At 35.9% G+C, this 21732-nt stretch overlaps 1 protein-coding gene across 10 annotated transcripts in view; it reads right to left on the reverse strand.

The window, feature by feature from the left end:
• Nucleotides 1–21732, reverse strand: part of LOC140526770 (protein LEG1 homolog) — a 34906-nt gene that overhangs the window by 1898 nt on the left and 11276 nt on the right. For 7 of the 10 annotated variants that reach the window (XM_072643286.1, XM_072643285.1, XM_072643282.1 and 4 more), the window contains 4 exons: nt 10640–10881; nt 9038–9121; nt 2428–2612; nt 1623–1759 (listed from right to left, as the gene is read on the reverse strand). In XM_072643286.1, the coding sequence (XP_072499387.1) occupies nt 1623–1759; nt 2428–2612; nt 9038–9121; nt 10640–10787 (554 nt within the window). In that variant the 5' untranslated portion in view covers nt 10788–10881. Of the gene's footprint in view, nt 1–1622; nt 1760–2427; nt 2613–9037; nt 9122–10639; nt 10953–21732 lie in introns of those variants that run through there. The other 3 variants (XM_072643278.1, XM_072643277.1, XM_072643276.1) reach the window with 1 other exon arrangement.

Consider the following 21732-nt stretch of genomic DNA (forward strand, 5'->3'; position numbering starts at 1 on the left):
TGAGTGCAAAACCTGGAGTGGCAAAGACATCTCTTCCTGAATTCAAATCTGTGTTTAGATAACTTAGTAGCTGAACAAGTCACGTGTCTGTTTCCTCATCTGTAAAATGAGCTGGAGAAAGTAATGGCAAACTACTCTAGTATCTTTCAGATGCCAAGAAAACCCCAAATGGTGTTGTTAAGAGTTGGACATGACTAACAACAACTGAACAACAATATCCTAATCTATAAAATAAGGAACTTGACTTTTGAAATCCCTTCCAGTTCTAGATTTATGATACTATAAGCCCATGAACCCATGCTTAGAGTCTAACACCCAGAACACATCATACAGGAACGATCATTATTTTAGAATAGCATAGGTTGAAATCTCTCAGTCTTCTGGACAGATCCCTATAGAATTTCTTTAAGAACTTCAGAGTCAGCTTCAGTCTGGCCCACTTCTGATTCGTGTACTCCCTTAGAATCTTTGATATGTTTATCTTTATTTATCTTTCTCTCTCTTCTAATACTTTTCCTTTGGCTAGCTTCTGCAAGTTACTTTTACTAATAGGACATAATGAAACAGCAGTTTGTAGGGCTAAATAGAGAGAAGGCCATTGTGAGCATCAAAGCAGGCTTTGCTCACATATCCTGCACTGAAAATGATTTCAATTGCTCCTTCACCACCAGCTGTATCCTTAGCCTAGTTTTAATTGATGAGAATGAATAAATAGAGAAGGGGATGGCTTGAAGCAAGCCCAGGGTTTTCCTCCTCTCCACTTCAACTCAAATTTTTAAAAATGGTCATCACTCAGTGCCCAAACCTGTTATGCATGTCTACAGGAAGGAATTCTGAGGGTTTCTGTTCCACGTTGAGTCCTGTAGATTATAACTCATAAATTGCTGTTTCAAGCATATGCCTTCACAGTCAGTGCCATAGGGGTCATGCTATGTAGAACTTCCTGAAGAGTTCAGTCTTCGGAAACTGAGAAGATTGATTTTTTAGGAGAAAACCAAAAAACAAACAGCAGATTTCACTGTCCCTCCTGATTGAAAAGATTTTCTGATTATTTTTTCCCTTGCTATGTAATAAGATCATTTTGTTGTCAAGGAATATGGTAGTAAAACAGAATAACATGTTATTCACTAATTATAATATTTTTTCAACCACAACACTTTAAGTTTGGCTCTTCAATCCAAATCTCCTACCAAAATTTGTCTCTAGAATTCTTTAAGTAGATCTAGTAAAGGTGCTGGGAACGTGTGTTCTCATTTTACCTCTCTGGACCTTATTTCCTCATCAGCAAAATGGATGATAATATTATTTGTACCCCCTGCATCCTAGGGTCATTCACCAAAAACACTTTGTGTATATCTTTGTATACCTATCTGAAGGCATCATAATTGTCATTCTTCAAGCCAATGGATTTGTTTCCTAATAATTTCACTGATATGAAGTGTTGTCCTGGAGCCTTTAAAATATCCACTTTTAACAAATCATTTATTAATCGTTGATCAGATTTTTTTTACTAATTGTGAAAATCTCTGGAAACAGTCTGTGAGCAAGTGGAAAATGTGTCGTTATTTGCCAAATTGTCAAAATCAATCACGGTAAAGAAAAAAATGTAGCCAAAAACTTACTTGTCATAGAATAGTGGCTTTCCAGCATCTACCCCTTTCTGATGTCCCCACCACATATAATGAGTTATTTTCTCCATATCTGTGTTGTAGGTAGGGTTTTCTGAGTTATTTGATTTCTTCTCCCGGGACTGTAAATACTAAAGCATAAAGAACAACGAATTTTAAATTAAAAATCAAGATATTTCTGTCTTAAAATTTCTAGTCAATAATCATCTCTATTTTGATCATTGTTTGAGATTATACATACATTTTAGAAGCATATGGGATTATTTTTATGCTAAAAAAAGCTATACTCCACACTGGAAAGATGAAATTGGAAGTGGTCTTTGAATAATAGCTTACTATCCTACTTTATTATCTTGCTAACTTACTATTCTAACTTACTTTCCTAACTTACCCGCTTGATGTTCCTTGTCTTCCAGTTTCTGGGATAGACAGAGTTTCAGGTTATTCTTCACCTCAGCAAAAATTGGTATCTTCTCACAGAATGGTACTTCAATATCTACATACTATGCATTCAGCATCATGGTATACCATCATAGAAACGCACTAACTCCACAGCTTTTCTCAGGACTTTTCTCAGTCTGATCTTTTAGAAGTGGTATTTCAGACTTAATAATTATTTTCTATAGTCAATGTTTCAATGTTCTACCGGCAGCACTACACTGATGTGTATTACCTTTTCAGCACAAATTGAAACTTTTGGGCCTTCAAAGACTTGCAGAGGTGGCTTTGAAGACAAAAGCTTTGAATGCCCATGATGAGATTTTGGAGGAAGCATTTAGTACAAGAATGTTTGTAGTACCTTAAAAATCCTTAGGGCGCTTGCTATCATCTGAGGGTAGGATGCATTACATTCATCAAAGGAATAACAGAAATCAGATCTGCGTTCTTCTTGTTGTAATAACTCAATTGGATATGGCAAAGGCCCAAAGAAGTTCAATTTCAAGGCAGCAAGGAAAAATGGAATGGTCACATGATAGGTAATACCTGTGATGTACAATAAAAAGTATGACAGTGAATCATTTGGACAAATCCCTGTGCAAATGAGAAAGAGAAATCAAAACTTGCTTATTTGTGTCCATATGGCTAATACAGGCAAATTAGTTTCTCAATCATTCAATCCCGTGTGTTGGTTCTAGGACCATGGACAGAATGGAGGTGAACCAAGCCAAGTAGGGAATATGTCCAATGTGTTTAGATTAGGTGTGGTGATTCTCTAATCAGGTAAGTAAGTGGTGAAACTTACAGATACTTAAATGAATAGTAGGTCTGCATCCGGTTATACTTCCACTCCTTTCTTTTTGAATTTTGAATTTGTCATTATTTTCCCACTTAATAGTATTTTATTTATTAAATTAAAGATAGTTTTCTGCATTCACTTTTATAAGGTTTCAGTTCCAATTTTTTTTTCTCCTCCTCCTCTCCCCTCCCCAACAGGGCAAACAATCTAATACAGGCAGATTTCTAGAAACCAAGAAGTAAAAACACATCGTAAGGCAGCTAAGAAAAGTTAGAAAAAACAGCATTAAGTAGCCCTATATTTTGAAGAGCTCTGTAGTGAAAGACAGAAAGCTTAACAGACTCCTACAATAGTGAAGATATCAAATAGTATATAATTCAATTATTGTGCTGGTTTTGCTAGCAGAAAGGTTAGATGGATAGGATGAGGCAGTGATTGGAAATAAGGAGGAAAAAAGAAGGAAGAGTTGAGGATGATTGTAGGATGGTGGTATCCTCAACAGAAACAAGGAGAGATTAGAGGGAAGGTCATTTTGATGTCGATAGAGAAGGAGAAAATATACAAAGTAAGAGGAATCAACATTTATTATTATTGTGCTGGTCACTATGCTTAGTGCTAAGACAGTTTGAGACGTGATTTTGATATTTGACTAGACCCTACAGGCAAATATGTCCTGTAAACAGTAGGAAATATGGAATGGTAGCCTCAAGGATAGATTTGGATATAGACATCAATGCATAGATTTTGGAACCATTCTCAATGATGATGATCCAAGCCACAGAATGGATAAGATCACCAAGGGAGCCTGTATAGAAAAACAAGAGAAAAATGGCCAAATGCATAGTCTTGGGAGACAGCCATCCATTGAAGTTAGAAGGATACAGATTAACCAGTAAGAGAGGACAAGAAAAACATAATTGTATATGTGAAATAAATAGGGACAAAGTACCAGAGCAGGTAAGGGAGTGAGGATTATTAAGGAGAAGATGACAAAATATCATATATTACAGAAATAAAAAGGTTTATGAGAAATCTAATGGGTTTCCCAACTAAGAATTATTTATTGGTATCCTTGAAGGGGGAAATTATATTCCGGATACAGAGTGAGTACAGATAAAGTCAGAGGAGAATGAGAAAAAGATAATTAGATAAAAAGTTCATGAAGTAACTAGAGAACTTTAAAACCTAAAAATCTTACTCAGTGCTTTTTCCAGTCACCTACACAAGCAAACTTGAAGGTGTATCTCTAGGCCTAACTAACATGAGAATGGGAACTTTTGCTACAGGGACTGTCTGAATACTCCCATTCCATTTCTAATGCAGTAAAGCTCTTCATGTCTTCTTCCATTTTTTCATCTCAAGCCCCCGCCAACCCAAACTTATCCTGTACTCTCTACTCCTTTACTTAGACTCTGTCAATAAGGCAGCCCTTCATCTTGTCCTGATGAAGCCTTCTTCAGCAAATTTTCCCCTCAACCATAGTATTGGTCAATCTTCTGTCTCTTCCTATCTATTGATTACTTCCTTGCTGCCTTCAAACCTGCCCCTTCCCCCTCCTTAGAATACTTTCACTAGTCTTAACTTCCATTTTACTCGCTCCTTATATCTTACTCCTTTTCTCAGTCAAATTCCTAGAAAAAAAAGCTTCTTTTACTGCCTACATTTTCCCTCCTCTCATTCATTTGTAAGCTCTTTGTGATCTTGATCTAGTTACTGAACTGAATCTGCTCTCCTCAAATTCCTGATCAGCTCTTAGTTGCCAAATGATATCTATCTCTTAGTTCTTATCTTTCTTGGCATCCCTACTCCATCTGAGATGGTAGACAATTTCTACTGGATGATTTCTTTCTTCCACTCTGGGTTTTCGTGGCACTACTCTCTTTTAGTTCTTCTGTGTGGCTCACTACTTCTTTTCAGGTTCATCATCTTGCTCAACTACGAGAATGTTTCAGTACTATTTCTCTCTCTATGTATATTCTATACGTGATCTCATCATCTCCAAAACACTTGATTGTTATCTTTCTGTATGTAACTCCAACAGCAATATATCCAACCTCAATCATTCTCCTTAGCTTCAGTTCTGAACTACCAAATGACTTAGTAACACTTTAGACTGTATTTTCCACAAACATCTCAAACCCACATGTCCAAAGAGACCTCATTACCTTCTGCCCCAAACACACTCTTTCACCAAATGTTCCTTTTTCAATTAAGAGAACTATCATTCTTCTAGTCTACAGGTTCATTACTTTGGCATTATGTTCAGACTCACTCTCCTTCACCCACATATGCAAGAACCTTTCAAATCTTGTTGATCTTTCCTCCACTTCTTTCATAATCAATCCCTTCAATACTCACACAGTCGCCACAATTCAGGTCCTGACTACCACTCACCTATCATATTACAAAGGGTTGCTTATTGATCTCCCTGCCTCTTTTCTAATCCTTTCTTCACAAAACTGGCAATGTGGTTGATCTTAAATACAAAGTATATTGAGGATTTTTCTTCCTGTACTATTATTTAACATATTCCTAGAAATAATAATGGTCACAAGAGGGGAAGAGAAATAAAGTGAAGGTAATAGGCACTGGTGAACAGAGAGAGAGAGAGAAGGAGAGAGAGAGAAAGAGAGAGAGAGAAGGAGAGACAGAGACACAGAGAGAGAGAGACAGAAAGAGACAGAGAGAGACAGATAGAAAGACAGAGAGACAGAGACATAGAGAGAGAGAGAGAGAGAGAGAGAGAGAGAGAGAGTGAGAGAGTTAGAGTCAGAAATACCCATACTTGCTGATGTTTTTCTTAGAAAATACTTTTTGAGACAATGAATAACTTGAGGAAAGCAGGAAGATACAAAATAAACCTTAAGACAAAAACACATTACAACTCTTCAAGAATAATTAAAATATCCAAGAGGAAAAACATGCCAGTCTCATTTAAAAATAACTGAAAACATATGGGATACCTTTCTGTCAATTCTACCAACATAAACTCAAGATTTATTGTAGATACAATTATAAAACACTCTTGAAATAAATAATCACTGAAATAACCAGGGAAATAATCAATAATCTTTACTGAAAAGTGGCAATATAATGACATAATTCTACTTAAATTAATTTAAAGATTCAGTGCTATGACATTCAAACTATGAAATAGAAACTTTTTAAGAGGAAGGCAAAATAGTAAAATTTATTTGAGGAAAGTACCCCCTCAATTCCCCCCAATTTTTTGGAATATCAAGGTAAGTACTAAAAAAAAAAAGGGATGAAAAGGGACTAGCCCTTCCAGATCTCAAGTAGCAATATAAAGTAATTATCATCAAAATCATTTAATATTGGTTAAAAGATTTAAAACTTAATCAGTGGAACTGGCTGAATATCATACAGTCAATAAGCATTGAACTAAAAAATCCAGTGTTCAATAATGCTGAGACAACAAATTGTTTTGGAAAGCTCCTTATTTGTTAAGAACTGCTGAGAAAACTATAAAGCAAGAAAATAGAAATTTGATTTATACCAGGAAGATTTTAAAATTCATTATACAATGAGCTAAAATAGATGTAAGACCAGATTATTAAAGGCCATAACACAAAAATGTAATGGAATAAACAGGGGTCTTTTCAAGCTATTACTGGGGAGTGAAAGGTCCTCTCTAGAAAAGGATAAAGGAAGTCACAGAAGATAAGATGGGCAATGTCAGTTGCCTGAATAGAAAAGCTTTTATATGAACTAAATCAATGTAAAAGAAGAGAAGCTGTTAATCAGAGAGGGAAAAGTTTTGTATTAATCATGTCTGATGAGGGTCTAAGACTCAAGAAAATTAAAACCAACTATTGAAAACCAAAATCCAAAATAATAATGCAAACTCTTAACAACTATATGAAAACTGCTCCATCAGTGTTAAAGAGATGTGAAGTTTCACCTCATACCCATGAAATAATAAAAAAATTTCAAAAATATTAGAATAGTCAAAGTTGGAGATTGTGGGAAGAAATCATACTGCAACAGTTTTAGTAGAATTGTGAATTGCTCCAACCATTCTGAAAAACAGTTTGTAAATATAGGATCAAAGGAATGAAAGTGCACCTATCCCTTCACTCAGTGACCTCACTGTTAGGCATTATCCATAGAAAGTTAAAAAAAAAAAAAAAAGGAAGGTTCCATATACAGTAACATATTTATAGCAATGCTTTTTTTTTTTTTTTTAAAGCAGCAAAGGACTGGGAGCAAAGAAGAGATTCATGCATTGGACAACTGATAAGAAATTTGCAGTGCATATTAGGAGGCAATTAGGTAATCCAGTAAATGGACTTGGAGCCAGCAAGACCTTGTTTCAGACATTTCCTAGGTGACCCTAGGAACTTCTGCTTATCTTAGTTTTCTCAGCTATAAAATGAGGATAAAGACAGCACCTGTTATTTGTTGTTTGGAGGGTTGTTTAGAAGGTTGTTTGGAGGATAAAATGAGATAATATTTTTAATAAAGTTTACTACATTAATGCTAGTTATTAGCTATTGCTCATAATGGAATGTTACCATGTTGTAAGAAATAATGAAACAAAAAAGCAGAGAAATATGGGTCATAAATTATAGATTTTAAAGGTAGGAAAAACCTTAGAAGTCATCCAGTTTAACTTTCTTTTATCATATGTGTAAACTGAGGTCCAGAGGATTTAGACATGTTGTCCAAAGTCATGAAAGGAAGAAATTGACTGAGACGTAATTTGAGCCGAGATTCAAATCGAGGACTCTTTCCACTGTACTACACTGCCTATGGGAAAAATCTTTGTGAACTGTGGCAAGAACAGTATGCAGCACTGGGGAAACAATGTACTCAATGACTTGGGCAATGCAAATTGGAAAAAACAAAAAGAAAGGTGAAAAACTAAAAGCCTGAATACTGAATTATTATAATGGGCAATATTAGTCCCCAAAAGAAATATGAGAACATATTTTCCTCTTTTCTTTGGAGAGTCGAGGAACCATGTGTATGACAAATAGTATGTAATCTTGAACTAAATTGTTGTATTGGTTGATGTTGATAAACTACTTTATCTCTTTTAAAAGAAATTATTGTACTGGATGTCCCTCAAAGAGTGTGAGAGGAATGTTTGGGGAAATGAAGGTGAGAGAGAAACAAAATATATAATTTTTTGAAAATAAAAGAATGAAGAACTAAAGGTTGATGATATGCTAATTATGCGATTTGTAGACAGTAACCCTAGATACAAATCCTGCCATCTCTTTGACCTTGGCCAATCATTTAATATCTTTGAATCTCAAATTCCCATTTGTAAAATGAGGGAATTGTGTTCTATTGTATGATTCTAAATTTGGTTCCAGCTTTTGTTCTTATGATTCTAAAAGAAACCTTCATTTTTATTACTATTATTGATGTTAATATGGGTCATTTTGTTCTATACCTTTGTCTAGAACTATCACAATTGGCTACCTATGTAGGCAAAATTGAGATTCAAAATTAACTCTCTCCAGTTTCTTATATGCTTATCTCACATGGGAAAGTTTGTAGTCATGCACCCCATCCCTTCCTTTTGATAGCTGATTTGACCTTTTGTATGACTGGATGAATTTTTTCACATGTCATTCATCAATAAATCAACAAACATTTATTATGTTATTTTACTATGGGCCAGAAAGCATGCGAAGTGCTAAATCTAGGTGTGTTCAGTTGAAAAGTTGCTAACTGCCCCTATCTCTGAAAAGAGAGTCAGTTAGATTGGCTGGAATGAATCATTACACCCTAAGGTGACTTTGGCCTTCTGATGACTGCTGAGCAGGTGAGAGTGACAGAGAAGGATTCAGCAGGACTGAGTCCTGCAGAATTGCTGACCCTTTGAAGTACCATGACCTTCAGGTGACTGTTGAACAGCTGGAGGTGAGAGAAAGAGATTTGGCAAGATTGAGTGATTTGTTCAAAGGGCAGTATTCAGAAATTTTTGAAGATTAAGTTTCCCTTAATCAATTTGACCTAACTTTTTACATATACAATATTTATCAACATATATAACTTGTTTTTCCCACACAAATTTTCCAGTGCTCTGAAACTAAAGAGGCACATTAAGACTTGGAATTGGATAGGGGCAAACAGATACCCATCTTCATGGACACAAGACAAGTCAGAAGCAGAAATCATGTCATTCTGAAATACTCACCACCCCATCCACCTTTGATTGAGATGAAGTTCTTTTTTTGTGGACGGCCATTAACTAAATAATTTGAAGGATCATTATACCTTCCTACAAGGAATAAAGAGTTGGAAAATGATCTTTAGGATTTCAGATGCTTAGGATGTTGGCAACAGAAATTGGCTACAATGTAAGAAAACTAATGTGGAATAAAACAGAGATTTATAGTCCAGTTTGTAATGAGATTATCTTTTTTTTTAAAGTTTTTTTTTTCATTTCCTATCATACATTTTTACAGAAGCAGTGTTCTTATGATCCCTTAATCTACCCCTTATTTTAGATAGGTGAGGATACTGGGGAGGCCTAGAGTGGCTAGTGGTTTTCTCAAAATAACAAAGCAAGGAGCAGTGAGGTTAGGAGAGAATTGTGGAGTAGCTCCAGTCTCCTCTTTGCAATCCATCCTCTGCACAGCACCCAAACTGAGGATCCTAAAGTATGTCTGGCTATATTATTGCTCTGTACAATAAAATTCAATGATTTCTAGGATTTAAAAAAAGCCAAACAAAAAGTATTTGGCATTTAATACACATAATAGTCTGGTTCCAAGCTGTCTTTGCAGATTAATTTCCCATTATTTACTCTTATGCTCTAACCAAATTGACACACTTGCTGTTTTCCACATATTGCATTCCATATCCCACCTCTGTGTCTTGAATAGGATGTTCCCCATGTCTCCCTCCTAATTTATATCTCTTACAATGTCTGCCTTCTTTTTAATGACTCAACTCATGTATCTTCTCTGGGAAGCCTTTCCTGAACACTCTGGTCTTTCATGTTTGCTCTTCCTTCTTATAGCATAAGATTCTTGAAGGCAGGGATTGTTTCATCTTTGTCTTTGTATCTTTGGGTGCTAGCACTGTGGTTTGCACAGAAAGGCCACTTAATAGGAACATAAAGGATTTTTAAAAATTGTAAATGAAAAAAAAATTGATCATTCTCTTCTCCTTTGCATTCCCTCTGTTGAGTAGCGAATGCCTCTTTGAGTAAATGATTTGTGCATAAATCAACAGCTACCCAGAGATAAAATGCAAAAAGGAAGTGCAAGCACAAAAGTCAAACATTTAGTGGAGGTCATATCATTCTAAAATGCTACTGACAGACCTTTGCATGCACACACACACACACAAGCATACATACATACACATACCTAGCTATTTCAAAAGAAATGATATGTAACTTAAAAGAATGATTAATATCGTGGAGTCCAAACATCTGATTATAGCATAAAGATACAAAATCTTGGCTAGTGGGCATCCTTTCATTCATATAGATTGAACTGAATTGCCACTGAACTCATTTTCAATTTTCAAAAATCAGTGATCTTATTGTCATTATTGTGATATTTTAAAAAATCCCATGTTATATTTGCTTTTCCTTAAAACAAAATACTGGATTGTAAACAGACCCCTGCAGTGGGATTGCTGGTGAAAAAATGATCATTCTTCCAGAATAACCCTATGACATTCAAACCACAGCACTCAAAGAGTATTTGATGACATTGTGCTCTCATGACTACTGTGGCTTATACAAAAGAAGGAGAAGTTTTTGAAGTAGTTAAAATGTCCTTACCTGTTTCATAGAGTTTTCCATTAAATATGGAGAGAGCCCAGAATACATTTCCAGTATTATTTATTCCAAACTGAGTGAAATATTTTGCTGAATAGTTTAGTATCAATTTATACATGATTAATCTGTCTGTATAGTTCCAAGGATCCATTATGATTTTGTTGTCCTTGACTGGGAGATCTTCTACACTTCTAGGCACTTGGTCCCAAAGGTAAGGGTAGGCATAATTCTCTGCTATGGCTGACCTGGTAGGAAAGAAACACAGAAATACTGCAAGTAAAGTGGTCAGAGAAGACCAGACACTTTGACTGACCATTTTTCTTTCCTTTAAGTTTTTTGCACAGGACCAGTGTGTTTTTATAGGACCTAAAGGAGACAATTTTTGTTGACAGATATCCTAGTCATCACTTGGTTGATGATGAATCTGGGAACAGAGTGCCAGAAGCAAGAAGGAGTTACACAAACACAATAGAGAAAGAATATTTACCTTGCCAGGCTAAGCTCAAACAATCACAGGAGGCTTAAAGGGAGAAGAGGTAAGGAGAAACATTTATCCAGTAGAGTAAAGGACAACAATAAATGGGGTGTAACAAAATATTTTGTTTATGGAAACTCTCTTGATTTGGTAATCTTTTACAATATGAGCAATAAATTTTGGTGTACAATATGGAATTTGACAAAGGGTTGCATATTCATTGTACTTTAAATTATCAATTTTTGTATTTGAGGGCAAAAAATTATATAAAGACTTCTATAACTTTTAGTTTTAGAGATACTCTCCTCTACAACTTCTTATTCATCTTTTTTTTTTTTTTTTTTGCAATGGATTCATTTGACAATCTGATGAAATTCATGAACCTCTTCTCAGGGTAAAGTTTTAAAGCCTAAAATGATCCTCACAGCATAATAAAAGAAATCAATTATATTGGCACAAGATTTTTAAAAAAAATATATATTTTTTAAAAACAAGTTCATGGGCCACTGAATAAGAAGCCCACTCAATTGTAGGTTGTCCCTTAACCTTGCATGATGAAACTAAGTCAAAGAGAAGTGATTTTCCTGAGATCACACAGCTAGTTAGTCACAAGAATAAGTTTACCACCCAGGTTTCTTTCTTCCTTTTCCTGTTCTTTGGTATGTCCCATGACATGAAGAGTCAACACAATCTCTGCATCAAGTATGTAGTCCCTGTGCTTTGCTAGGGTTTTTGCCACCTGTACTAAAAACTTTTAATTTACTTGGCCCAAGAAATAAAAGATACCCATAGGTGAAGCAATAAAAGACAACCCTAGCTAGTTTGCAGTTCTATAATGTATCATCTCAAGCGTTTTCAGATGAGAACAACTATGAATGTTCATCATGTCTGGTTAGATTATGTCTGTGCCAGGGTTTTATAAATGCCCTGACTGGAACTGGATTGATTTATAGGTATATCAGATGAAAAAAAAACCACTTTATCAGACTTGAAATTCACTGCATTACAGCCAAAGAGGTTTGGAGTAGGAACATAAGGGTAGGACAAAGTTTGGTCCCTGTGAAGATTAAGGCACCTCCAGACTAGGGTCCAGTTTAACATCAAGTGGCAAGCCCTGGGGTTAGTTGGTTTGAGAGGCTACCTCAGCCCCAGCCACAAGAGCTTTCACCCCCAGGCTACTGAAGGGAGTTGGGCTTTTGAGCCTGGGAAGATTGAGGGAACCTCTGCTGATAAGGAACACCAGACCCATCTGTACTGTGAAAGAGCAGAGGGAGAGAGAAGGATCCAACACAAGCCAGGTGAGTGCAGAAGGAGTGGGGTAGAAAGCCTCTGGCTGTGGGCACTTTCAGGAGGTTTGAAGTTTGATCTTGGTTCCAGGCAGGAGAGGAGGACTGAAGATTCAGGGAAGGAGGCACCATTTCCCATACCCTAGGGCTAGAGGCAATTACCAAAATTAAGTTATTAACACACATACACACAAAAAAAAAAAAAAGGAAAAGGAGAAAGAATCCAACCATAGAAAGTTGTTATGGGAATAGAGATGACTGGCGTTCATCTTCAGAGGAGGATATTGGAGCAAAGAAACCCCCACAGAGTAATGTGAAACAATCAACTGCCCAAAAAGAATTCTTACAAGATTTGAAAAAAGAGTTAAAAAGCAAATGACAGAGATGGAGGGAAAACTAAAGAAAAAATAAGAATAATCCTTGAAAAACAAGAAGGTTATGAAAGGAAAGTCAACCAATTAGAAAAGGAAACCCAGAATTTTTTTAAATATAAATTTTATTTATTTTTAGTTCTCTATAATCACTACCACAAAACGTAGATTTTCCCTCCCCTACCTACCACCACCTCCCCACTTTCTCTCTGAAAAAGCACACAGTTCTATATAGGATCCACACATACATTCCTATTGAATACATTTTCACTATAGTCATGCTGTATAGAAGAACTAAAATGAATGGGAGAAATCATGTAACAAACCAAAACATAATGCACACACACACACAAAATGATCTGCTACATTCTGCGATTGAATTCCATAGTTCTTTCTCTGGATGTGTGGAAGGCATTTTGCTTTAGAAGACCATTGGGAATTTTTTTTTAAGTCTTTGCATTGCTATGAAGTTTCAAGTCTACCAGAAAAAACTCTCACATACTGTGGTTGTTGCTGTGCACAAAGTTCTCCTGGTTCTGCTCCTTTCACTCATCATCAGATCATTTAAGTCTTTCCAGGCCTCTCTGAAGTCTTCTTGTTCATCATTTCTTATAGCATAATAGTATTCCATTGCATTCATATACCATAATTTATTCAGTCATTCCCCAATTGATGGGCATCCCTTTGATTTCCAGTTTTTGGCCACTACAAAGAGTGCTGCTATAAATATTTTTGTACATCTGGGACCTTTTCCCATTTTTATGATCTCTTGGGGATACAGTCCTAGAAGCGATATTGCTGGGTCAAAAGGTATGCACATTTTTGTAGCCCTTTGGTCATAGTTCCAAAGTGCTCTCTAGAATGGTTGGATTAGCTCACAGCTCCACCAACAATGAATGATTCTCCAACTCTCCCACATCCTCTCCAACATTTATCATTTTCCTGTTCTGTCATGTTTGCCAATCTAATAGGTGTGATGTGTACCTCAGAGTTGTTTTGATTTGCATCTCTCTAATCAAGAGTGATTTAGAGGATTTTTTCATATGATTATAGATAACTTTAATTTCTTCCTCTGAAAATTACTTGTTCATATCCTTTGACCATTTATCAATTGGGGAATGACTTGTATTGTTGTACATTTGACTCAGTTCTCTATATATTCTAGAACTGAGGCCTTTATCCTTGAGATTAGCTGTAAAAATTCTTTCCCAATTTGCTACATCCCTCCAAATTTTGGTTGCATTGGGTTTGGTTGTGCAAAAACTTTTCAGTTTAATGTAATCAAAATTATCCATCTTGCATTTCATAATGCTTTCTATCTCTTCTTTAGTCAAAAATTTTTCCCTTCTGGATAAATCTGATAAATACACTATTCCTTGCTCTTCCAGTTTGTCCATAGTATCAATCTTTATACCTAGATCGTGTACCCATTTGGATTTTATTCTTGTGTATGGTGTCAGGTATGAATCTATGCCTAATTTCCACCACACTGTTATCCAGTTTTCCCAGCAATTTTTGTTGAATAGTGAGTTCTTATCCCAGAAGCTGGGATCCTTGGGATTATCAAACAGGAGGTTGCTATATTCCTTGCCTACTGTGTCTTGAGTGCCTAGTTTATTCCTCTTGTCTACCCTTCTGTTCTTAGCCAGTACCAAGTGGTTTTGATAATTGCTGATTTATAATAAAATTTGAGATCTGGTAGTGCTAGGCCACCTTTCCTAGCATTTCTTTTCATTAGTCCCTTTGATATTCTGGACCTTTTGTTCTTCCAGATGAATTTTGATATTATTTTATCCAGCTCTAGAAAATAAGTATCTGATAGTTTAATTGGTATGGTATTAAATAAGTAAATTAATTTGGGTAGAATTGTCATTTTTATTATATTAGCTCAGCCTACCCATGAGCAACAGACTTCCACCCTACCTTTTTTCCAACTTTTCTCTCTTTCTATTCTCTTTTCCTATTCATACCCTGCATTCAAAAGTTCAGGTACCAGAATGTCTAGAGAGAAGATGATTCCCTAATGCATCTTGGGAAAAGAAAAGTATAGTTCATATTTTCCTGAGGCAGCATTTGATTTGGAGAACAGAGGTATTGAAACATTCAGACAGGATAGGGCCAAAGATGTGGTTCTAAAAAGAAATCATCAATCTCCCTCCTCCAAGTATATTTTCCTCCATTGGGAAGTGTGAATGACAGTGTGCTACTATGAATCTTGGGAAGACTTGAATTTTCTGATAAAGAAGGACTCAATTTAATGACAATGGGTTAAGTATAGCAACCCCAAGTCCAGTTTCCTTTGGGCAGGACTTGATGGGCTATCTGAGTGAAGTATGTTTCTGAATTTTGTTTTGTTCATGGGATCCCTTAACATAGTGTGAATTTTCTGGATTGGGGAGAGGTAAAGGTTGTCCCATACCTGATATGCATCTAGTATAGTTAGAACCTGTACAGGAATTGGAAACCTTGTTATTCACATTTGTTGATGTCTGTTATTACTTTTGTCTTGTCTGAGATCAGGATTACTATTCATAACTTTATTGAGTTCACCTGAAGCATATTTTATCTTGTTTTATCCTCTTAACTGCACAAGTCTTTATCTTTCAAATGTGTTTCTTGCAAACAGTTCATTGCTAGATCTGCTTTCTGGTCTATTTTCCTGTACTCATTTTCTGAGGGAATTCCTATGATAAACATTCATGGTTGTGATTGTTAATTGTTCATTTCCCTCCTTGTATATTACATTTTTTTCCTCTCTTGACTTCCATCCTCCTTCCCAAGAAGAGGATGGTGATGTGAGTGAAGAAATGTGATTACCACTAGTGATCTAACTTGAATTAATCATCTTCTGCTCCTTTGCTTGTCTTCTTCCTCCCTAATCAGTGGTTCTTATCCTTTTTATTTCTCTTAACATCCCTCCCTTTACAATCAATCCCATGATATTGCTCATTGTTTTGCTTAATAAAGTACATTAAAAATAATTGAAAATCTTCAGCCAAATCATGATAATAACATCATGCTAGAAGATCAGTGTTGAAGAATGCTACCCATCTCCTGATTGAGAGGTGATGCAAAAAAGCAGAATGACAGATACATATTCTTGGAACATGGCAAAAAGTGAATTTATTTTGTTCAGTTATGTATTTTTTATAAAGTATTGTTTCTCTTTTAATATTCAGTTAAGGGACAGATATGGGTAAGAGAAAAATAAATGCTTGATCATTTTAAACAATTAAAGGAATAAAAAAAGATTTTGTTTTATGATGTTCTAACTAATTCTCCCCTAGATCTATCCCATTCACATTTCCTCTTCTCCCAGTTCTCTCCTGTTTCTCTGTTTACTTGAATAGATTTATGCACCAAAGTCTTTATGTGTATGTACCCTCCTTCTGGTTCAGATGCAAGTGAGGTTCAATGAAGTTTACTTCCCCATCTCTCCTTCCATGTTTGTCTTCTTGTGTATTCTATTTATCTGAGAGAGTTAATTCCACCTCCTTCTTCCTTAACTTATTCCTTTCTTTTTTCATTTTCTTTCTTCTTTTAAAATAATCCAAACATAACAAAAGCACTCAGAGTTGTAAACCTCTAATTTTTGCCTTTGGGAATATCAAGTTTCATTGTTTCCCATCCTTTATAATGTTAGTGACCAATTAAACATGTGATCCTGATTGGTACTACCTGATACTTGATATTTTCCTTTCGGAATGCTTGCTGCATTTTTTGTTTGACCTGAAAGTTCTAGATTTTCTCTATGAAGACTTTGGGTATTGAATTTGGGGGTTTTATTTAGGAAATTATTGGTAAGTACTATAACAGCAATGCCATTGTTAATAGCATTTTATTGTATCTACTATATGAAAGACATTTTACAAATATGATTTCATTCAATCCTCACAAAAACTCTGAGAGATAGTTGCCTTTATTAACTCCATTGTATAGCTGAGGAAACTGAGGCACATAGAGCTTAAGTGACTTACCCATGGTCACACAGCAAGTAAATAGTAGCATTGTAGTTTTATTTGATGGAGAGGAGAATGACATATATTCCATTTTGTTCAGCAAGATTCCCTTACGGATATAGAAGACATTTTAAAATTGCATTTGTGTGTATGTGGAGGGAGAAGAGATTAAGGAAACTATTGATCAATTTGAGGAGTTCCCTAAATCAAGGTGGTGAAATTATAATACTTGGATGTTTGTTTGAAGGGCACCTTATGGGGGGTCGATGTTTATATTGGCACCTTGCTGAGAATACTGGCCCCTCAAAGATTGGCACATTTCCTCTTCTTTTTTTTCTGGAGGTACCATATTGGTGATTTGAAAATATTGAACTCATGACTAAACAACATCATAAATTATTCGTGAAATGAAGTTTATCTAACACGTGTGTTTTCTTCATAAGGCAAATCATAGTGTGCTTAAAAATGCTAGATGGGAGAAGATTCTGGGAGGATGGTGCGGTAGGTCAGAAAATTTCAAGCTCTCAAGATTTTCCCCCACAAAAGAGTTAAAATGGCACCTTAGGTCGAACAAAGTGTGCATGGAGAGAAATAAGAATTGGGGCACAACTAGAATCTGCTGGGCACATAGAAGAACAATCCCAGGACAAGGTTTGGTCCCTGTGAAGAGTAAACATCTCCAGACTAAGGTCCAGTTTAACATTAAGCAACAAACCCTGGAGTTATTTGATTTGAGAGGCTGCCTCAGCCCCAGCCACAGGAGCTTTCACCACCAGGCTACTGAAGGGAGTTGGGCTTTTGAGCCCGGGAAGATTGAGGGAACCTCTGCTGATAAGCAACACCAGACCCATCTGTACTGTGGAAGAACAGAGGGAGAAGAAAGGATTCACACCACCCAGGTGAGTGCAGAAGGAGTGGAGTAGAAAGCTTCTAACTGTGAACATTTTCAGGAGGTTGAAAGTTTGGTTTTGGTTCCAGGCAGGAGGGGAAAACTGAAGATCCAGGGTAGGAGGCACTATTTCCCATATCCTAGGGCTAGAGGCAATTACCAAAATTAAGCTATTACCACAAAAAAAGGTAAAGGAGAAAGAATCAAACCATAGAAAGTTTTTATGGGAATAGAGATGACTGGCATTCATCTTCAGAGGAGGATATTGGAGCAAAGAAACCCCCACAGAGTAATGTGAAACAATCAACTGCCCAAACAGAATTCTTACAAGATCTTAAAAAAGAGTTAAAAATCAAATGACAGAGATGGAGGAAAAACTAGTGAAAAAATAAGAATAATCCAAGAAATACCAGAAGGTTATTAAACGAAAATCAACCAATTAGAAAAGGAAACCCAGAATCTTAAGGAAGAAAATGACACCTTGAAAATTAGACAGGAGTAAAATGAAGCCAGTAAAATTATGAGACCAAGAAACAATTAGCCAAAATATGAACAATGCAAAAATAGAAGAGAAAGCAAGACATCTTATAAGAAAAACAAGAGATTTGGAGAATAGATCAAGAAGAGAAAATATAAAAATTATCAGAATAAATAAATGCTATGATCAAAAAAAGAATCTTGCTACAATAATACAAGAAATAATTGAAGAAAATTGTCCCAACAGCATTAGAAGAAAGGGGGGCAACTAGAAAAAAGAAAAATTCCATCTATCAGCACTTAAAAGAGATTCTATGGGGAAAACTCATAGGAATATCATAGTCAAATCCCAAAACCCCTGGGTCAAGCACAAAATATTAGAAGCATCAAGACTGAAACAATCTAAATATGGTGGTGCCACAATTAGACTCACACAAGACCTAGCAGCAGAGACCTTAAAGGCACACTGGTCTTGCAATATAATATATAGAAGAGCAAAAGAACTGGGGCACCAGTAGAAAATGTCATACCCCACAAGATTAAGCATTATCTTGAATGAAAAAAATGCATATTTAATAAACTCTCAGACTTCAAGATTTTGTTTAAAAAAAATCCTGACCTTAATAGAATATTTGACATACAAGAACCAAGAGAAATACAAAGTGCATGCCAAATACTGATTATAAAGGATTCATAAAGACAGACTGTTTACTTTTTACTTTTCATATATATAAAATGTAAAATATATGTCTAAGATTCTTTTTAATAATTGTTTAGCTCATAACCAAGATTGGGGAAAACCTGAGTAGGACATGAATTTAAAAAGCAAACCATTTAGGAACAGATAAAAATAGTAATTATGTTACTCAAATGAGGTGCAAGAGGAAGAATTGATACAGAGGAATTAGATGGGGAGGAGGGTTAGAAAAGTATTAAAGTCTTCTAAATTCAGAAGAAATAAGAGAGCACAGGGAGGGGAGAGAGGACAAGGGAAGGATCTTTCGAGAAGAGGGGGAGGAAAGAGGTAAAAAAGGGTATAGAATGGTATTCAGATTTATGGGAATGGGAAGATAGGGGAGGGATCCTTGGAGGGGGGTAGGCAAGTTAATAGGAGGGCAAGGTAGTGGGTAGAAGTAAAGTAGAGGAGGCAGGTGTGTACAACAAGTGATATGCAAAAACATAAAAAAGATCAGGAGTAGAATATGTTTGGGAAAGTATATGTCTACATATGTATGTATATGTGTATGTATATATCTATAGTTAAAAAGAAACATATCTAAACTTTATTGCCACTTTCTGGGAGAGTGGGGGAGGGACAAAGAACAAAATTAACAAGTGTACATCAGAGAACAAAAGAATTCACAAGGAAGCAAAGACAAGGTGGACAATTTTCAACACAAGTAGAATTTATCATACAGGTTTTCTTGAAATGAAAATTTTTTGTTACATAATTTGAATCCTCTCTTACATTCTGCAGTGCTCATGACATGCTTTTTTTTCCTTTTTAACTTTGTAGTTAAGTTCCATCATTTAAGTTTATATGGTTTTGGTTCTTTTCTCTATTTTGTATTTGTGTTCTGGCATTTGAGTCTAAAATAAAAGTTTTAAAAATGTATAATGTTCTTCAAAAAAAACCTCTGTTCAACACTTCAGCACTAGCTGCTTTAAATGGTAAAATCAAGAAGAACAAAAATGCTAAAAATGAGGTACTAATTAGATGGTAAAATGATACATGTTTATAGGATGGGAGGTAAGACTAAAAGGCAGAGCATAACCTTGTTTGATCACAGTTGGGAAAATAGGAACCAAGGCAACTCATATATTTTTCATCACTTTGCACATATCCAAGAATGACCACAAAACTGCTGTGAATATACATTTGGAGGGTACAAATACCTTTTAGGTAGTAGACAAATTTGCAACTATTAATCCACAAATAATGAGAAACAATTATATCTATTATCATAAAACAATTAGATCTACTATCATAAAACAGGATAAGAGATCTTTTAAGAAGCACAACATTCCCTCTAAACTAGATATCTCAAACTCACAGCCTTTATGCTGTAACTGCCACACGCCAGCAAAATTTCCTATTATGAATCAAAACAGATTAAAATTTAATTGACGAATATTTATCGAAATAAATAAAAGCACAATAGAACATAGGTAACATTAATTTGTGAATTTTTAAGTCAATATACCCACAGGGGTTATTTCTATTGGAGTTCAATGCCAGTGTTCTAAACCACAGCCAAACAAAAAGAATAATATATTTTTGTCTCTGATCTTGACTTCTTTATGTTATGTTTCCCCCTCTTCTTCTTTAAACACAGTTCTATATTCCTGCTGTTACTTTGCCTTATTTTTTAAGGTGGTCCTGCTCCCACTGGCTCTTTTCTCATCACTTCTGATCCACTCCTCTTCTTTGTCATGTCTTGCCTTTGGAGTTTTGTTATTAATTCCTTCTGTCCTGCTTTTATCTGTTTATATAATCCTTTACACCCTCTTTGTTTCTTCTCAGTTAGTCAAATAGATTCCTCTTTCCATTCCTCCCCTTGAATTAATCCTATTCATTGCTTTTATAAATTCCATTTTGTACCCTTTCAAAAATAATTTCTCTCCCTCTCTTCATTACCCATCCTCTCTGTCTACTCTAGATTTTCTTTCTCTGATTCATCAGCTCTATAATTATTCAGTCTTTATCCATTGTATGTATTCTTCATTCATTCAAAACTTCCAAGATATTCATTTTAGGTTGTCCCCTCTAGGCTGTTTCTACCATTGGATTTTAGAGCTTGATCCTTAGATTTTCCCTTTCCATTATGCCTCACTCACAGAACAGTACCAATTATTCTATTTGTCAGAGAAGACTTTGTCCCATGGTAGAAGCCCTCCCCCATCAACTCCCAGATAATGCACCCTGCCACTGATCTATTCCCTTCCACTTACCTTTCCCCCAACATTTGTCTCAAAATCTCCTCCCAGGGTCCATGCTCATCTGTGAACGGACCTTTGACACACCCAATAGCCCATATCACACCCAGTTCCAATCACCCTTCACAGATCATAGGAATATTCACCAGTGGAACCCTCTCCCATCACCAAATGAATGTTTTGCAGTATTTTTCATAGATGCTTGAACTCATCTCTGTGACCTGGATTTCATATTTCTCTCTGCTGTTGATATGACTATGTTCAAGGTATTTGAGGTTTTCTTTTTCCTGGTATAATCAGTATTTTGTTGTCCTTCTCCTTCTTTATTGCTTACTTTCTGACTCCCATCTATTGGTGGTTTCCTTCAGGACTGGATCACAAAGACTTAGCTTACTCCCTCACTGGGTAATTCATAGATCAAAAGCCCTGGACTCTGTCCCAAGTGACTTGGATCACCTGAACTGAACCCATTTTTAGATGCTGTGATTTTTTTTTTCCTCTAGGCTTAGAGTATTCACAGCAATGTGGCCCCCCCCCCCCCCACACTCCCTTACCATTTTCTGTGTGGTGACCTGTCCTGTTCCCTCTGTTGCTCAGTACTCTGGTCTAATACCAATAGTCAAGAGCTTTGTGGTGCTGGTGCTACAGACTATCATGGTACTGTGTGGTTTTTGCTGGCTGCAGAAGGCTTCTGCTTCTGAC

Source organism: Notamacropus eugenii, chromosome 2, assembly GCF_028372415.1.
Source record: "Notamacropus eugenii isolate mMacEug1 chromosome 2, mMacEug1.pri_v2, whole genome shotgun sequence".
NCBI lineage: Eukaryota > Metazoa > Chordata > Mammalia > Diprotodontia > Macropodidae > Notamacropus > Notamacropus eugenii.